Here is a 14,756-nt window from a genome sequence, read left to right as displayed (position 1 = left end):
TCATGATGCTCATAGCTCTAGAAGTCCCACTAGTGCTCGAGTGTGGGTACATGTGCCTGTCTAGCCCACGCCATGGTTGAGGCTGCTGTCCAGCAACCCTTCTTTCCTAACAGCTGCTCCTGGCTTGAAGACAGAAAGGGCCTGTTGTCAACCGAGTATGGGGAGTGCCAGCACTTATGAAAGGTATGTGACATCCTAGAGCAAAGGACAAATGTCCATTTCATGGTAACTTGCCTTCCCAAACTCCCGTCCTGGGAACCCTCTTCCATTTCCATCCCAAAGGACAGCTGTGGACATCCCAAAGATGGCCTGAGGACCACATCTGGGCCAAGGCTGAACTGCACACTGTTGCCTCTCAGGAATATTCAGATCCTTAGGAACATGAACACGCTCCAGTGGCCTCAGAATACTAGGGGTGATTTCAGACACGCTGAGGCACTAACCCAGCAATTCCTGGTGTTGAAAATGTCTCTTGATATTTACACTGTTGTACTTTTAGTGTACTTTGATTTTATATATTTTACACCATGAAAGTGAGAAGATAGAATTTCTTTTGAAATACACTAGAATTTGAAACTGTGGATTCAATTCAGATGCAGTGCCTCTCACACAGTAAGAGTTTATTAAATAAATCTTTGTAATAACTATTTTTATTGTTACTAGTCCAAATCAGTCAACTTACCTAAAGTTTCAAAGATTCTACACAGGTATACTCTCATTTTCTAGTGAAAAGAATTTAATATCTAGGAAAAAACAGGACACCTTCAGCATTTAAAACCACATACTTAATACAGTTAACTTATGAGAAAAAATTACAATATTCTACTGAAAAACAAAAAAAATAATCTTCTTTACTGATCTTTCATGATCCAAATCTATCCTACACAGATAAAAATAATAATAAAGAGAATCACCTATCTATAAAGTATAACTACAAAGCACTGTATTCTTAGTGAAATCATAGCTAAAATTATACCTACTATTAACTATGTATAAATTAAAAGAAAGATCAATAAAAAATATTTATAAATTGAAAACTACTGAATTTTCTAAAAATACTGATACCCTCGCCCCTGTCTCAAAAAGGAAGAGTTAATGTTAACTAAGGAAACACCCTGTGTCTATGATCTCATCTCAGGAGAAGCAAGATCCTTTACCTTCAAAGCCCTGTTGGACTTGGAGGTGTTGTGCAATCACTTCACTACAGCATAGAAATGACCATGACGTGGTGCGTGATGTGCTAGGACATTGGCTGTGTTAGGACAGCAAGGGAACATCTCCCATCCCCGGGGGCACTGCGCACCTCTGGAGCCGCACACAGAATCCCAGAGATGGGAAACCCCGCCCCTTGTACCTGGATGAGGTGAGAGCCACAGCTTCCCCTTCTAGGTGTTTTTTCCTATTTTGACATGTCCCTAGCAGCAAGACCTAGAAACGCTTGCTTTGTGCCTATAAAACTGCCTAAAGGAACCATGGAGAAACACGCATGGATGAATGAATCTATTTGCAAAGACAGACAGGGCAAACCCACCACAGACCCATGTCCTGAGAAGAGCAAGAGGACCATGACCCTTCCTGGATGTGGGAGGGCTGAGGAGCAACTGACGGCAGTGACCTTGGACTTGTGTCCAGAACACATAAGCAATGCTGCCATACTTGCTGCTTGCTGGGTAGGTCAAGGAGACATGCCCAGTAAGTACTGAGGTCACCGACTTTAACCTAGAGCCTCAAATTTCCTACAGGACAGAGTACATGCCAGAGGTTCCCGTGGGCAGAAGGGATGGGGACACCAATCCTCACTGCAGGGGTATCTCTGCACATCTTGACACAAGTCAAAATGCCCTCCCCTTAAAGATTTAGGTATTACTTTGTTTTACTTTTGCAGAGCTGGAGATCAAACCAGGGTCTTATGCATGCTAGGCAAATGTTTTCTACCACCGAGCCTCATCTATATCCCATGGCCTGGTTTCTGCTGCCTCCAAAGGCTGTCCCTCTGAGTTCTGATTCCAGCTATCCCTTTCTTCGATGGAACCACTCCTTCCTCAGAACAAGCAGAGCATTTTTTTCTCAATTGCTTCTCCTGGAATTTGATACTTCCTCTCAACTTGTGGTTCATTTCATGAGCATGTCTTGCCCTCGTTTAAGTCCCCTTATTGAGCCCTCCAGGGTTGTGGAAGATAGTGGTGGTCTTAGACAGACATGGGTACACAAGACTTCTTGCACAAACTCTACTCCAGCAACATACCCATGTTTAACTTTCAAGCACACAGCGTAACTCCTGCGAAGGGGCTGCCTTCCCTACCATCTTAAATAGCTGAGAAAATCAGGTTACCAGCAAAAGAAGAGCTTAACATGGCCATTTCTGAGTAGGCAAGCATCCAGAGCCCTAATCAGTTTAGGTAGATAGTGTTCCCACTGGGGGCACAGCTGCAGCCTCTGGGGACACAAGGCCATTGTGTGCAAGGCCACACTAATTACCTAACAGAAAACATCTGAAAGCCTGAGTGGCCTTGCAGGCAAGTGGGAAGAGACAGTTGAGCGCTCTGAAGTCAGGAAAAGCCTGATGAGTTTGGCTGCTGCACTCAGGACAGACGCCTCACATTGTATTGATGACTTGATAACAAGCAGATCACAGTCAGCCCTGATGCCACATCAAGTCTGTTCACAGCCCCTCAAGAGCATGAGGCTTCTGTCCATCAACGCCATCTCCATGGAGAGCAGAAATTAACCCCAAAAGAGGTGACAATTCGTACTGCAGATATTCCAGTTCCCATGCAGGGTCTGCTGGGTTGTAAGTAACACTGTTAAAATGTTCTTCAGAGGGATACGAGAAAGCAGCCTCAGAAACAATGATTTCCGCATTTCTCAGGCTGCAACACTGTCCCGATAGGTGACTCTAACTCTGCCTCAGCTATCTATCTCCCCGATCCTATTTTTTAAAACAAATCAAAATGAGTTGAATCTGCAGACTCTGGAGAATATCAGCAGACCCCAAGAGGACTGAGGACCCAACCAAGCACCAATTCACAGGCCTCCTTCTACACCCCCATCACGGGACCAGAGCGCAGGACTCAGATGCTCTGAGGATGGCGGGAAGGCCACGGAGCTGAGGGGACCAGCTGCTCATGCTGCCCACTGGGGCAGGTGCCTTTGGCAGTGACGTCAGGATGACAGAAATGGAACCCCGTCTGTAACTGAAGCTCAGGAGAGTACCAGGCGCCTCTCATCTCCAAAGCAATTGTTTGACCAGGCCGCCAAGACAATAAGTGGAAGTTTAAAATTTCCTCGGTCAGAGGGAGGAAGGCCTCTTTGCTCTCTCGGTGCTGGTGAACCATAGGACTGAACTGTCTACGCTCAAGATGAGACGAGAACGCGCCATGGTTTGTTGAAATCATATAACAAAGTCACCTGGCGACTGCAAGTGCCTCCAAGAGACTTTCAGGGTCCACTCAGTAATTCTAGTCTCTAAAACGCAAATCCACATGGCTGAACCTGTAGGTTGCCAGTGTTTCTAGTGTTCTTTATTGAATAATCCAATAAAGTCACAGAGTGGGAGGTGGAGAAGAGAGTGCTGGGTTCGGCGGGGCAGGGCAGAATCCCACACCTTCCATTGGTCTTAGAGGAAGCGCTGGGCTTTCCCAATTCCAAGGCTCTGGTTGGTCTCACTAGGAGGCCAGCATGAAACCTCATCACAAGGAAGCAAGCAGTACAGCCTCAGGACAGCTTCAGGCAGCACACACCTCCTCAGCCTTCCCGGCCATAGGACGCAGCCCTGCAGGGCCTCTGCATACCATCAGCACAGCCTGGCCTCAGAGAGTATCCCCTCGCTGTAGGTCAGCAACATGGAAATGAAATGCAGGGGACCTGCTTCTTCTTGGAGCAGGCCCTCAAGACCCCCTGGTGGCCCACTGTGCCCAGCCTCCTCTGCAGCCTGTGGCCAGCTCTGTGTGGAAGTGCTCTGTGTCAGTCACCAGGCTGGGAAGACAGTAGCCAAAACTGCTGAGAAAGCTGTACCCCAACAAGTCGTCTATTTGGATGGATAGACTTCAGGGTCAAACGGATTGGACGACAAATCAGTTTATAGGTATGTACACAGTAGGAGAGTCTTAGGGGCACTACTGGGCCACTGGAGGAAGCAGGGAACCAGGCCAGCAGGTGATGGGACTGCCCCCATGCAGAGTGAGACACTCACCGCCCTCTCCAGACCCGGCTTTAAGGACACAAGGGAAACAGGAAGTGCTAACATGAGCCTAAATTTCCCACCTATTGCATTGAAAAGTTCTGTTTTTTATGGTTTTAAGGATGTCTTTGTTAGTTTGTGTGCTCGTGTGTATGATTCAAGTTAGACTTTTCTTAAGTCTTGTGGTATGGGAAGTACTGGCCTCCACTGTCTATAACTCTTGAAAATGCACCTTCAACTAGCCAGAGAAAATCCTAGTAAGAGCTTGAGCAGAGCATGTGGGTGGACCGTGCCAAGCTATTTCCCACACCTCTGAATTCAGAGACTGCCCTGGCAAGAGAACACCACCATCAGGCAGTGTGGTTATAAAAATACTAATGTCAGTACATCAGCAAATAGCTGAAAAAAAAATTAAACAATTTCCTACATGGTAGAACTGGGCATTTCGCAGGTGGTCTGAGACCCCATAAAACTTGAGGCATGCCCTTCAGGGAGAGGAGGAGGTATCTCCTGGCCCAGACACACCTTCCTGCTCTGAAGACAGGAAGTGGTCCAAGGAGCACACTGCCCCCTGCAGGCCCCAGACTGTGCTGCACTGCCACAGTGGGCTCCACCTCCTCACTGCCACCCAGGGTTGCCAGGGTGACTCACACAGCTGCAGGACACAGCTTCTGTCCCTTGTGTAAAATCCAGACACCACCCTCAGGCCAACAAAAAGTTTTTGTCTGGATTGGTGTTTCTTAAATGAGAAGAAAGCTTGATCAAACACAAATATAGTATGATTTTATAATTTGGGAAAAAATAAATGTTTACCATTTTGTAAATAAATTGGGACAAGAATGTGATGAATGAAAAAATTATTTTAAAAGACTGATTTAAATAGAAGTCCCTCAAATTGAATAGAAATATTTTTCTTTTTTCAGACAAATCCTAAATTTAGTTCTTGTCCATCCATTCTTAAAAGGATGCTTGAGTCAAACAATTTCCTGCCAGGACACTGTTCCTTCAAAATCAAAAAGAAAAGATATCCAAATCCCTTTTTCTGCAATCATTGCCAGTAATCATCACAATCTCTGGAGAGAAGCGTATAAGAATATTAGCATTCAGAATAACGCTCAGACGGTTTCGCTCCCCCGTGTTGCTCTGGGGAATCACTAAGACAGCATCGAGGCTCTACCACGAGAGACCCACCGTTCAGCACGTGTGTTAGTTTCGAATGGTTTCCACAGTGAAGGCAATCCAAGAGGAGGTGCTGTCAACATCTGGGGACTTACCTTTTGTCCCTTCACTCCATGGCAGTCACATTTTCCACAGCCAGAGCCATCACAACCACCCTGAAAGTAAAGAAAACATCTGTAAGTGGGAGAACACTTCCGAATCGACGCCAAGATTCGAATTTACACCCTTGAGCATCTTCACCATTATGAGACAAGTCCCGCCTGCTGCCAACGTGGGGGACACCAGGTGTATGTGATTCCATGGGCCAACACACACCTGCTATGGTGCACCTCTTGCCAAACAGACAAAGCTGCCATCCTAGGTACAGCCCATCAAAGCCCCGGGATGTCACTGTGACTGCTGTCCTTTGTTAATTCCCACGAAAATGATCATGGTGGCATTTGCCAGGCTACTGTGCTTCTGGCATGGGAGCCTCAGGCCTAAGGCCACTGGAGACCAAGGGCTCCCCAGGGTAGACTCCATGCTCTGTCCTTCGAATTCTCAGGGACATAAAAGAATGCAAAAAAAAAAAAAAAAAAAATGTTTGCACAAAGAGAGAGAATAAATGAACAGGCTGATCTTAAAGCCCAAATCCCAAAGAATTGTTTTTTAATTCAATTAAAGTTTAAATACTCATTAATGAACAGTCAACAAGAAAAAGTTCTTATAGTTCATTTCTAATATAAAAATCAATGGTGAAAACGCAAGGAAAAGAATCCAAAGACACCATGACCCCTTTAGAGGAAGGGAACTAACGTGTATTCAGTGTCCGCCAGGTGCCACAGTCAGCTGGCATCTTATTTAACAAGCCGGACAACAGTTTTCAGACAGGTCCTACTGCCCCCATTTCACAGGTGTGCAAACTGACTTAGGAGGCTCAGTACAACCTGCCAGGACATGGCTGAAATGAGAGCCCAGCTCATCCTCCATCATGTCGATGAGCAACAGCACCCACAGGCCTGCACGTTCCCCAAAAGAATCCAAGTTTTAAACCCTGTAGATACAGGTATTGTGGAGAGAACAGGAAGGTGTGTGACAGGAACAACATGGTTCACAAGCTTTCTCAGAGGCCACTTTATGCCTGAAGTTCATGCCCACATTCTGCTGCAGGCGATAATGGTTTCTTGAGAATAAAATGCTATTCATAGCACTGTGCCCACTGGACATCTATGTTTTTAATACCCTCAAGTGTTAGCCCCATTGCCATGGAGATATTCTGCATGAAACAATTACATCTGGAGATACTTATTTCATGAAGTTAAATCTGAACAAGTGCCTCCAAGACAGTAAGTTGTTTTTAATTTTATATTTTGGAAACGGGGACAATTGACCACAGTCCAAACAAACTCCAGAGATCAGGGATCTGCTTCCTCCTCTGACTCACTATCAGCCAAGCTCTAGGGTACACTCTCAGAGCCTCTGACATTCTGACCACTGCACATGCGCAGTTTGGCTGCTTCATCTGGGTCCTGGTGACCACTCAGGGTCGTCCAGAGTCAAGGCCAAAATCTTCAACCTGTGCTGCAGGAGGTTCATCCAAAAAAGCACAGACGAATGCTGGGGACTTTAATAGCCTGGCTCAGCTGCCACCATCTCTCACTCCCTAGTCCCCATGGCATGGTAACTGTGCCTGTGCTGGAGGCTCCCCACAGGTTCTCACATGACTCCCCATTCCACCTGAGCCCTTGGGGCACCCCAGAGCTGGGGTGGGAGCTGCCTGGTAAGTAACTAGGTAAATCATAAGTTAATAAGCAGTTAACAACCTGGTTAGTGTTCAGACCAGAAAAGCCCAGAAAGTAAGGCAACCCCAGATCACTCGGGTTCCCAGAGCCCCAGGCCACCCGGGTCCCAGCCAGCCTCCTCTCCAGGACTGTAGTGCCCCCCACAGCGTTTCTGCCCTGCAGCAGGTTCAGAAACACATCTCTGCTCCTTCAACTCTGCTAAACTTCATTCCATTCCTACAGACCTAGTGGGAGAAATCAACCAGTTATCTGAACTCAGTTATCTGCAGACTCTGTTTAGGAAGGGCCCCTCCAGTTACCCACATGTAGTTGGCAGAAACTCAATAATAGCTCAAAGTGAAATGAGGTTTCTACTCCTAAGTCAATGGTAGTTTCTTTGAAACATGGAAATTGCAGAGAATCGGAGTACTAAAGCTAAAAATGGCTATGTGGCAATTCTGGGTTTTTCTCTTCTGAAATGTTGATAAAATCTCAGAAGCTTATCTCTATTCGATTTGAAGGAGGTTATGAAAATGAACTTCCTGGGATCATTCCCATAAGCTGTCAGTGGACGCCTTAATTGCAGGGACTCTGGGCCACAGTGGCCATGCTGGGGTCAAACTGCTTCTTGGGCTTCTGTTACAGTGGCCTGTGCGGGTGACATGCAGGCAGTGCTGGCCTGGACAACACTGCAGGTCACAGAAACTCAGGAATTCGAGAGGAGAAAGGACGAGAGTGGCCTCCCCCCACACCAGCTTGCACTGTATATCATCACACATGGATTGTTTTAAATGGCGGACCAGATGTATTTGTAGCTTTATTCACATAGGAAATTCTTAACTTCTTTATTCACATAGGAAATTTTATTACCAATTTTGTCTTTAGGAGGCAATTCCAAAGAATTGATAATTCTTAGAATATCTAAAGTACAGTCATCTTTTCAGAAAAAAAGATGTTTTTAAGGCCATGATTGTTTGTATCACATTTAAGTAGGGCAGGCATCTCATGTCAATGGCTTTAATAAGATCAATTAATTTTCAGAATAACAAACAAAAATCATAATTGCGTGTTTACTTTGCTGAATAAAATTTCTTTCAAAATATCACTATTCTGATCCTTTACAATTTCTATTTTATAATAGAGCTTGCTGAATTTCACCCTGACATCTAGGGGTATCCCAGCTGTGATTCAAGGGCACACTACTAATAAGAATATAACTCATGAGCTGGGGCTGTAGCTCAGTGGCAGAGCGCTGTCTAGCATGCATGAGGCACTGGGTTCGATCCTCAGCACCACACAGAAATAAACAAATACAATATAGGCATTCTTCCATCTACTACTACAAAAAAAAATTTTAAAAAGGAATACAACTCATGTGCTGTGTGTCCCTTTATAAGCAGGTATAATGCATGCTTTTGGAAAAGCTGGTTAAAATAAAAGCCCTAAGTGGACATCTTATATGGCTGCTGTACACTGCTCTGCGTGCCTCTACTGGCAACTCAGAATCACAGCTTCATAGGGGACCTCACTTCTTTAAGGTTCGTCACAATGTCATGATTTCCTGGGGAATTTCACTTTACATCTGGGCCTCTCGGCAAAATCAAAGGATTCGTGCAGCCTGTGGGCCCCAACAGCAAACGGCTGGCTCCAGATCTAGGGCGTTTATGAGGCCTGTCCCCTCCTCCCCTGGCCGGGACACACTGGGCCATCCATGAGCTCCATCCCATCTGTTTCAGATAGAACGGGAGGAGCTGGTACATTCTGTGAAGTGCCTGTCCCTTTCCCTGCACTTCCCCTTGGGTGTCCTCGGGTCAAGCAGATTAGCTCCAGGTCCTGGGCTTTCTTCCCACGAGACACACTTAACCCCCGTGGTCACACGGCGGAAGTTGGCCATGACGGCAGCCCCGCTTGGAAGCCGAGGAATGTGGCCCCAAGATCTCAGAGGGCGAGCACGCTGTGGGTCTTGGTCCCTCACAGAAGGTGACTGCCATGGGTACCAGTAAGCAGGGGACCCAGAGGTATGGGAGGAGCACCTGGAAGGCCCTGGTCATTTACTCCTGAAACCACAGAGAAGCTGAGCAAAAACCAAGTGAAACCTGGGAGTGAGTCCTTCAGCCTCTTCCCAGGAGTCCCTACAACCAGGACAAAAGCTGCCTCCAAGTGGAAGCCACCCTGCAGAACGGCCTGAGCCGGAGGAAGTCCCCAGTCCCCAGCACAGCCTGGGAGACCTGCACACCCCACCTCAAGAGCAGAGAGCAGCATTAAAAAAAAAACAGAAAACACGGCCCAGAAGGACTGCAAAAGTACTACAAAGAAATCCCTAGACCAAATATCTCTGGATTCTCTAAGCATCTCTGCATCTTTTCAGGATGGGTTAAAACAATTAATATTACTGAAATTTCCATTTAGGAGCCCATCAAGAGTTCCAGCAAGCAGAACCCCTAGAGTCAATATTACAGAGGATGCTAAGTCCTAAAAATGCACTGGGACTTTACAATACACGGTGCTCCTGCCAGAGGGGGAAGTGGAGGAATGGGGGCCAGCCTCCTCCAAGTGCTGGAATCTAAAGACACCAAGAAGCCCTTCTCCACACTGAGGCAAGCTCTCGCGGCAGGACAGATGGCGGGCTCCCTGCTGGGGCTGCAGAGAGCCTCTCCACTGGGCTGCTGAGAGCTGCTGTGGGTGAGGTGTCCTCCCAGCAGTCTGCTCACGGTGGCTTGCCCACTGGACCAAGGCACGCCAGGAATGAGCAGAGCAGGATGAAGTCCTCCCTTTCTGATGGTTCCCCTGATCAGATGGAAGATAGGTCTTTGCCATGCTGCTTTACGACTTCTGTGTTTCACATCCCACAAAACAGGGACATGTGGAGGTCTGCCAAGTGGAAAGAGCTTATCTTTCAAATTCCTTTCCACATTCCCTATGCTGTGCAAAATGTCAAATACTTCTGTGGGGCTATTGCTAGTCCCATATTCTTCCTGTCAGATCACTTCCTCAGGGGTCTTCTGAATAATTATCTGCCCAACTAAAGAAATGTGTGTAGTAGAAGAATGTGAGTCAGGGCTGCTTGGGCAGAATTAAGTGTGCAGAAACCAAGGATGTGTGGCCCAGGGGCCCTTCACTCATGGCTGGTGGGGCTGCCAGGAGGAATTGCCCTTTGGAAACCAGAAACATTCATAAAATTTACCCCTCAAACAACTATGCATAGAATTAAAAAATTACCAACAAAGGCAAGAGCCAAATACAGGTCAAATACTGCAGTCCAATACTTTCTTAAAAGCTTACATCTCCACAGCATTTTTGAATGTCCACAAATACACCTGATGTACTTAGGATGACTGAATGTCTCCCCTGTTTTCAGGAAGTTCACAGTCCATACAATTTCATCTGCATTGTTTCATTATTATTATTTTAGCATGATTTTGTCTTGATCAATTAAGATCGTCGAGATTCCAAAGATGTGAAAATAATTCTTTATCATTAATTTAACCAAAAGGAGAACTTAGTTAAATAATATTTCGATTCCATTCAACAACGGAAGACATAGACACAGAACAATCCTGGCTACTTTTGAGTCTTAGACAATATTTCTGCTCTAATTTGAAAACAACTACAAGTGTTGATACGTTCTTGGCAAAAAGAATCAGCCTGAAAAATCTGAGAAAGAGACTGAATTTCAGTGTGTGGATCTCCCCCTCTTTTGTAGCGTGACTAAGCTTCCCACATGGGGACTTCGCGGCCTCCTGCTTCTCGTTACAGCCTGGGCGCCCCACAAACACCAGGCTGAGGAAACGAGGGTGTTTGCTTGGCTTCTTGTACGACCAGCTTGTGGTTCCTGCCCTGCTCTCTCCTCCTTCCCCTCGTACAATTTGTTGACTCATCTGTCCTGCTTTTCTTCCCTTTCTCCCACTAAACGGGGGTGGACATTAAATGTTCCTGCTTGGAGAAGATGGCCCACAGGGAATAATGATGAAGCCCAGGGTTTCAGCTCCAGGTCACTGGTCTCTGTCCAGCTGCAGGCAGATGTGGCTATAATTAGTTGTCCTATGACAGTGGTCCCTGGATGGCCAAGTGTGCAATGAGTCGGTGAGCTCCGTGGGTGTCCACTGGGAACCATGGGTGGTAACGCATGACCTGGGACCAGACTTCCCATGACTGTGAGTCACTGGTCTGGAACAAGCTAGCGAGTGGCTTCAGCAAGTCTCCAGCCCGGGGTCCAACTGAGCCTCCCCCAGGCTCCTGAAGCAGGGGCCCTCCCCTGGGCGAAGGCGCAGACTGGAGAGTCTCTGGGGCTTTCAGAGCCTCGCTGTCCCCGCAGCCTCTTCCCCCTGGGCAGCTGCCCTCTGCAGGTTCCCTGGTTCCCGTCTCAGCCCATGGAGACAGAACCGCTCCCTCTCTTGCCCAGCCCACTCCATAGCCTTCCCCTCCTTCAACGAGAAAGTGCTACTAAGCGGGGCATGAAGGAGAAGTGGCTGCCTCCACCAAGCCTGGAGAAACCTGCAAGCCCTCTGCTGTGCTGAAGCCTGCCTGCTTTCCATCTTCTCTCTCTAAGGCTCGGAAACAGACAGGCCCCACTCCCGCCACACCTGGTTGCCTCTGTCTTCCAATCCACCTCACCCCCTAAGCTGGCTGTCCAGACCTTGGCCTCCACTCTGACCTCTGACTCCCATGTCCAGCCCACATGCACAGCTTCCCCGGGCCTGGGCCCACGAGGGCTAAGTCGGCAGGGCTGGGGGCTGTCACCAGGGCCCTATCCAATCTCCTGATCAGCAGGTATTAGGATGTGCCTCCATGCATCCTGCTCTAGGCCAGGTGAGCCAGGTAGGAAGGGAGAGGCCGCAGCTCAAGGAGAGCGGCAAGGTGAGCCGAGCTCCCCGGCCTGGAACCAGGTCCTACAAAGCCAGGTCGGGGAAGGCCACGGGACTCTGCAGAGAAAGAAAGCAGGATAAGGAAGCATCGGGCGGGGCTGGGGTTGGCCCAGGTGCCCCGTGGCCAGGACTGAAGTGACCCAGCCCTGAGGCCACAGGGGGCTTGTTCTGGAGGTCCTGGACACTGGCGTGGAGCCAAGACTGTGCTCGCAGCAATGAGCTGAGGCATGGCTGCCTCTAGATCTGTTGGTCCCAATACTACTGAGACTCAGAGGTGCCACGGGAGAAGCGGGAGCACACTTCCAGGAAGACTGAGAGAAGTGCATCCATTTTGGTACTGCCTAACCACGAGCAAGTCTCCACTTCGCCTGCCATGGCCATCTCCATGTGGCATTTAATTTAGATGCATGTTTTCAAAGTAGACATACATGAGTTTCCTCCATGCCCACCAGTGTCTCTCAATCCACCAGAGCACCTGCAGCACACTTCAAGAAATGCGACACGGAGTTCGAGTGGACACATTTCAAAGGCTGGAGAAGAAATGAGAGAAGGGAAGGAAGGCAGGAGAGAGAGCTGGATGTGCAGGAGGACAGGAGACCGCCCTGCCTCTCCCCGGGTTTGGCCGGAGACCTGCTCGAGCCGGCCTCTCTGGGCCCATGCCATGGTCCTCTTCTTTGTCTGGTAAGTGAACCATATTCCTACTGTTCCTTTTACACATCTTTGTTTCTCAGACTCGGCACCATCGCGACCATCAATGTTGGCATGAAGGATCCAGCCTTCTGCAGGGCAGTCGTTTAAAAGAGGGGAGATGGGCCCCAGCCTTGAATTCTCCCAATCACCATCCTCTGATCCACCCACCATCTTGTCTGCCTTAGGCCTTCAGACAAATGCCTGACTGGGTCTAAATGTGAAATCTAAGGAACACTGGGCGAATCCCTGGTGCCCTTCCTTCAGTGACCCAACACACACACTGCACATTCTCACATTGAGTGAAAAATCCCAAACTGTGGCTTGGTTCTGGCCACACCAGGGGCTCACGGGTGGCTGTCCAGAGGGCCCTGTGCAGAGGCAGGTTTTCCCCTCAGCACCGCTGTCTTCAACGCCCAGGGCCCCACTTGGGAGGCAGCTCAATGCAGCACCCGAGCAGGGACAAGGGCTGCATGCTGAGCGTGAAGCAGAGGCGAGTTTTTATTTATCCTCTGCATTCCACTGGCTGAGCCCCGAAGATTTCTGACACTGGAAAAGGAAATGCGGAAAGCCTACGTGACCACTGAAGTATCTCAAGAACGATGGGCCTCCAAACAGGGCCGCTGAGCCACACAGCAGCTCACAGTACCTTTCCTTACACCATCAAATATGGAAAACCCGAGCTGATGCCATGTCCGTCTCCTCCCCTGGAGGGAGGGGCGGGGAGGAAAGCCCAGACTGACTTCGTGATATAATAGGTTTCATATTCTTGGTGATTCCACCATCAGTTAGACAAATTTCATGATATGATTTTTGTTCTATTAGTCAAACTGATAAGCTCATATTCATCTTAACCTGTTAAACCTTATTTAACTCATGATAATGCAAGAACAATATCAATCCTCGTGCAAGAAATAACATAGATCTTGCAGACATCTGCCAACTTCATAGGCAATCTGTCTACCACCTCTCCAAGAATGCTCCACCTACAGCTAGACATGTAGGTGGACTTTTTTGGGACTCCAGCACATGGGAGATAGTGGAATAGGTGTGGGTCTTTCCCATGGGTGACTCTCTGGAGGATAAGGTGTCGGTTTAGAGGGAGAAGAGAAGAGCCATGCTTGGGAGGATCACTGTTGCTGCTGCTGTGGAAACACACAGTGCTCGAGAAGAAAAGTTGCTCTGGATTGGGGTGGTGTGCCCCAAGAAAGAGCCAAGGAGTGAAGAAGAGGGTGACCCTGTTGACAGCGACACTGTCAGGGCCCAGCTCGGCCCCTGCACACACTTGACAGAGCAGGACACCAGACCCTGAACCCGGCAGGGACGGCAGAGCTGGGACGTCAGAGCTGGGACGTCAGAGCTGGGACGGCAGGCGAGGGCATTCCAGGAGGAGGCAGTGTGCACCAAATATGGCCATGAGACAGCCCAGGCACATCTGAGGACGCCGAGCCCCCCCAGCTGCCAGGACGGACCGCACGCGGGGCCGGGCAGACGCGGCACACGGCAAGGGCTGCTGCCACACTGTCACAAGGGCCCAGCTCCACTCTAAGGCAGCACCAGGGGCTGCTCCTGGGGCTGGGACTCCTGCACACACGCTGTGTCCCCCATGGGTGTCACTGGTCATGCACTGTGACTTCCACTTCCCAGAGCCATCCTGTCAGGACAACAGTCACGACTGTTCACCTCTCTTGCCTGACAGGGGACACGCTTTAGAAAAATCTGCATGTTCAGACTAATCCCAGACAGCCAGGATGAGGCTGAATGTGACTGTCATAACTACACCCAGGGTGGAACACCAGGCTCACTCATACAGCCCCTTTCAAAAGGAAATGGACTTACACTCTCTGTACGCCACAGACTCTAAGTGCTATGGAGCACTTCCCAGGCCAGAGGCTCGCCTTGGGACTGTCACCCCCCAAGGGGAACGCTGTCTGATGTGCATCTTTAAACCATGTTTGAAAATTCAAACAAAGGTAAACAGAAATTGCATGTAACACACGGTGTCGTTCTGAACTCCTCAGAGCAACGCAGCACTGGACAAACAGCCAGAGGCCCCTCAGGAAGATCTCTGCGTGACAAGCTTCC

General features: G+C 48.6%; 1 protein-coding gene across 1 annotated transcript in view; it reads right to left on the bottom strand.

The window, feature by feature from the left end:
• Col4a1 (collagen type IV alpha 1 chain) overlaps positions 1-14,756 on the bottom strand; it is a 129,240-nt gene that overhangs the window by 71,511 nt on the left and 42,973 nt on the right. The window contains exon 2 of the mRNA XM_046454779.2: positions 5,455-5,514. Coding sequence (XP_046310735.1) covers positions 5,455-5,514 — 60 coding nt within the window. The remainder of the gene's footprint in view (positions 1-5,454; positions 5,515-14,756) is intronic.

The sequence above is a fragment of the Marmota monax genome, unplaced genomic scaffold (genome assembly GCF_021218885.2).
Source record: "Marmota monax isolate L192 unplaced genomic scaffold, Marmota_monax_Labrador192_F-V1.1 WCK01_AAM20220418_F8-fsc00026, whole genome shotgun sequence".
Taxonomy (NCBI): domain Eukaryota; kingdom Metazoa; phylum Chordata; class Mammalia; order Rodentia; family Sciuridae; genus Marmota; species Marmota monax.
The sequence above is the reverse complement of the archived record's forward strand: the minus strand, read 5'-3'. Positions and strand labels throughout refer to the sequence as shown.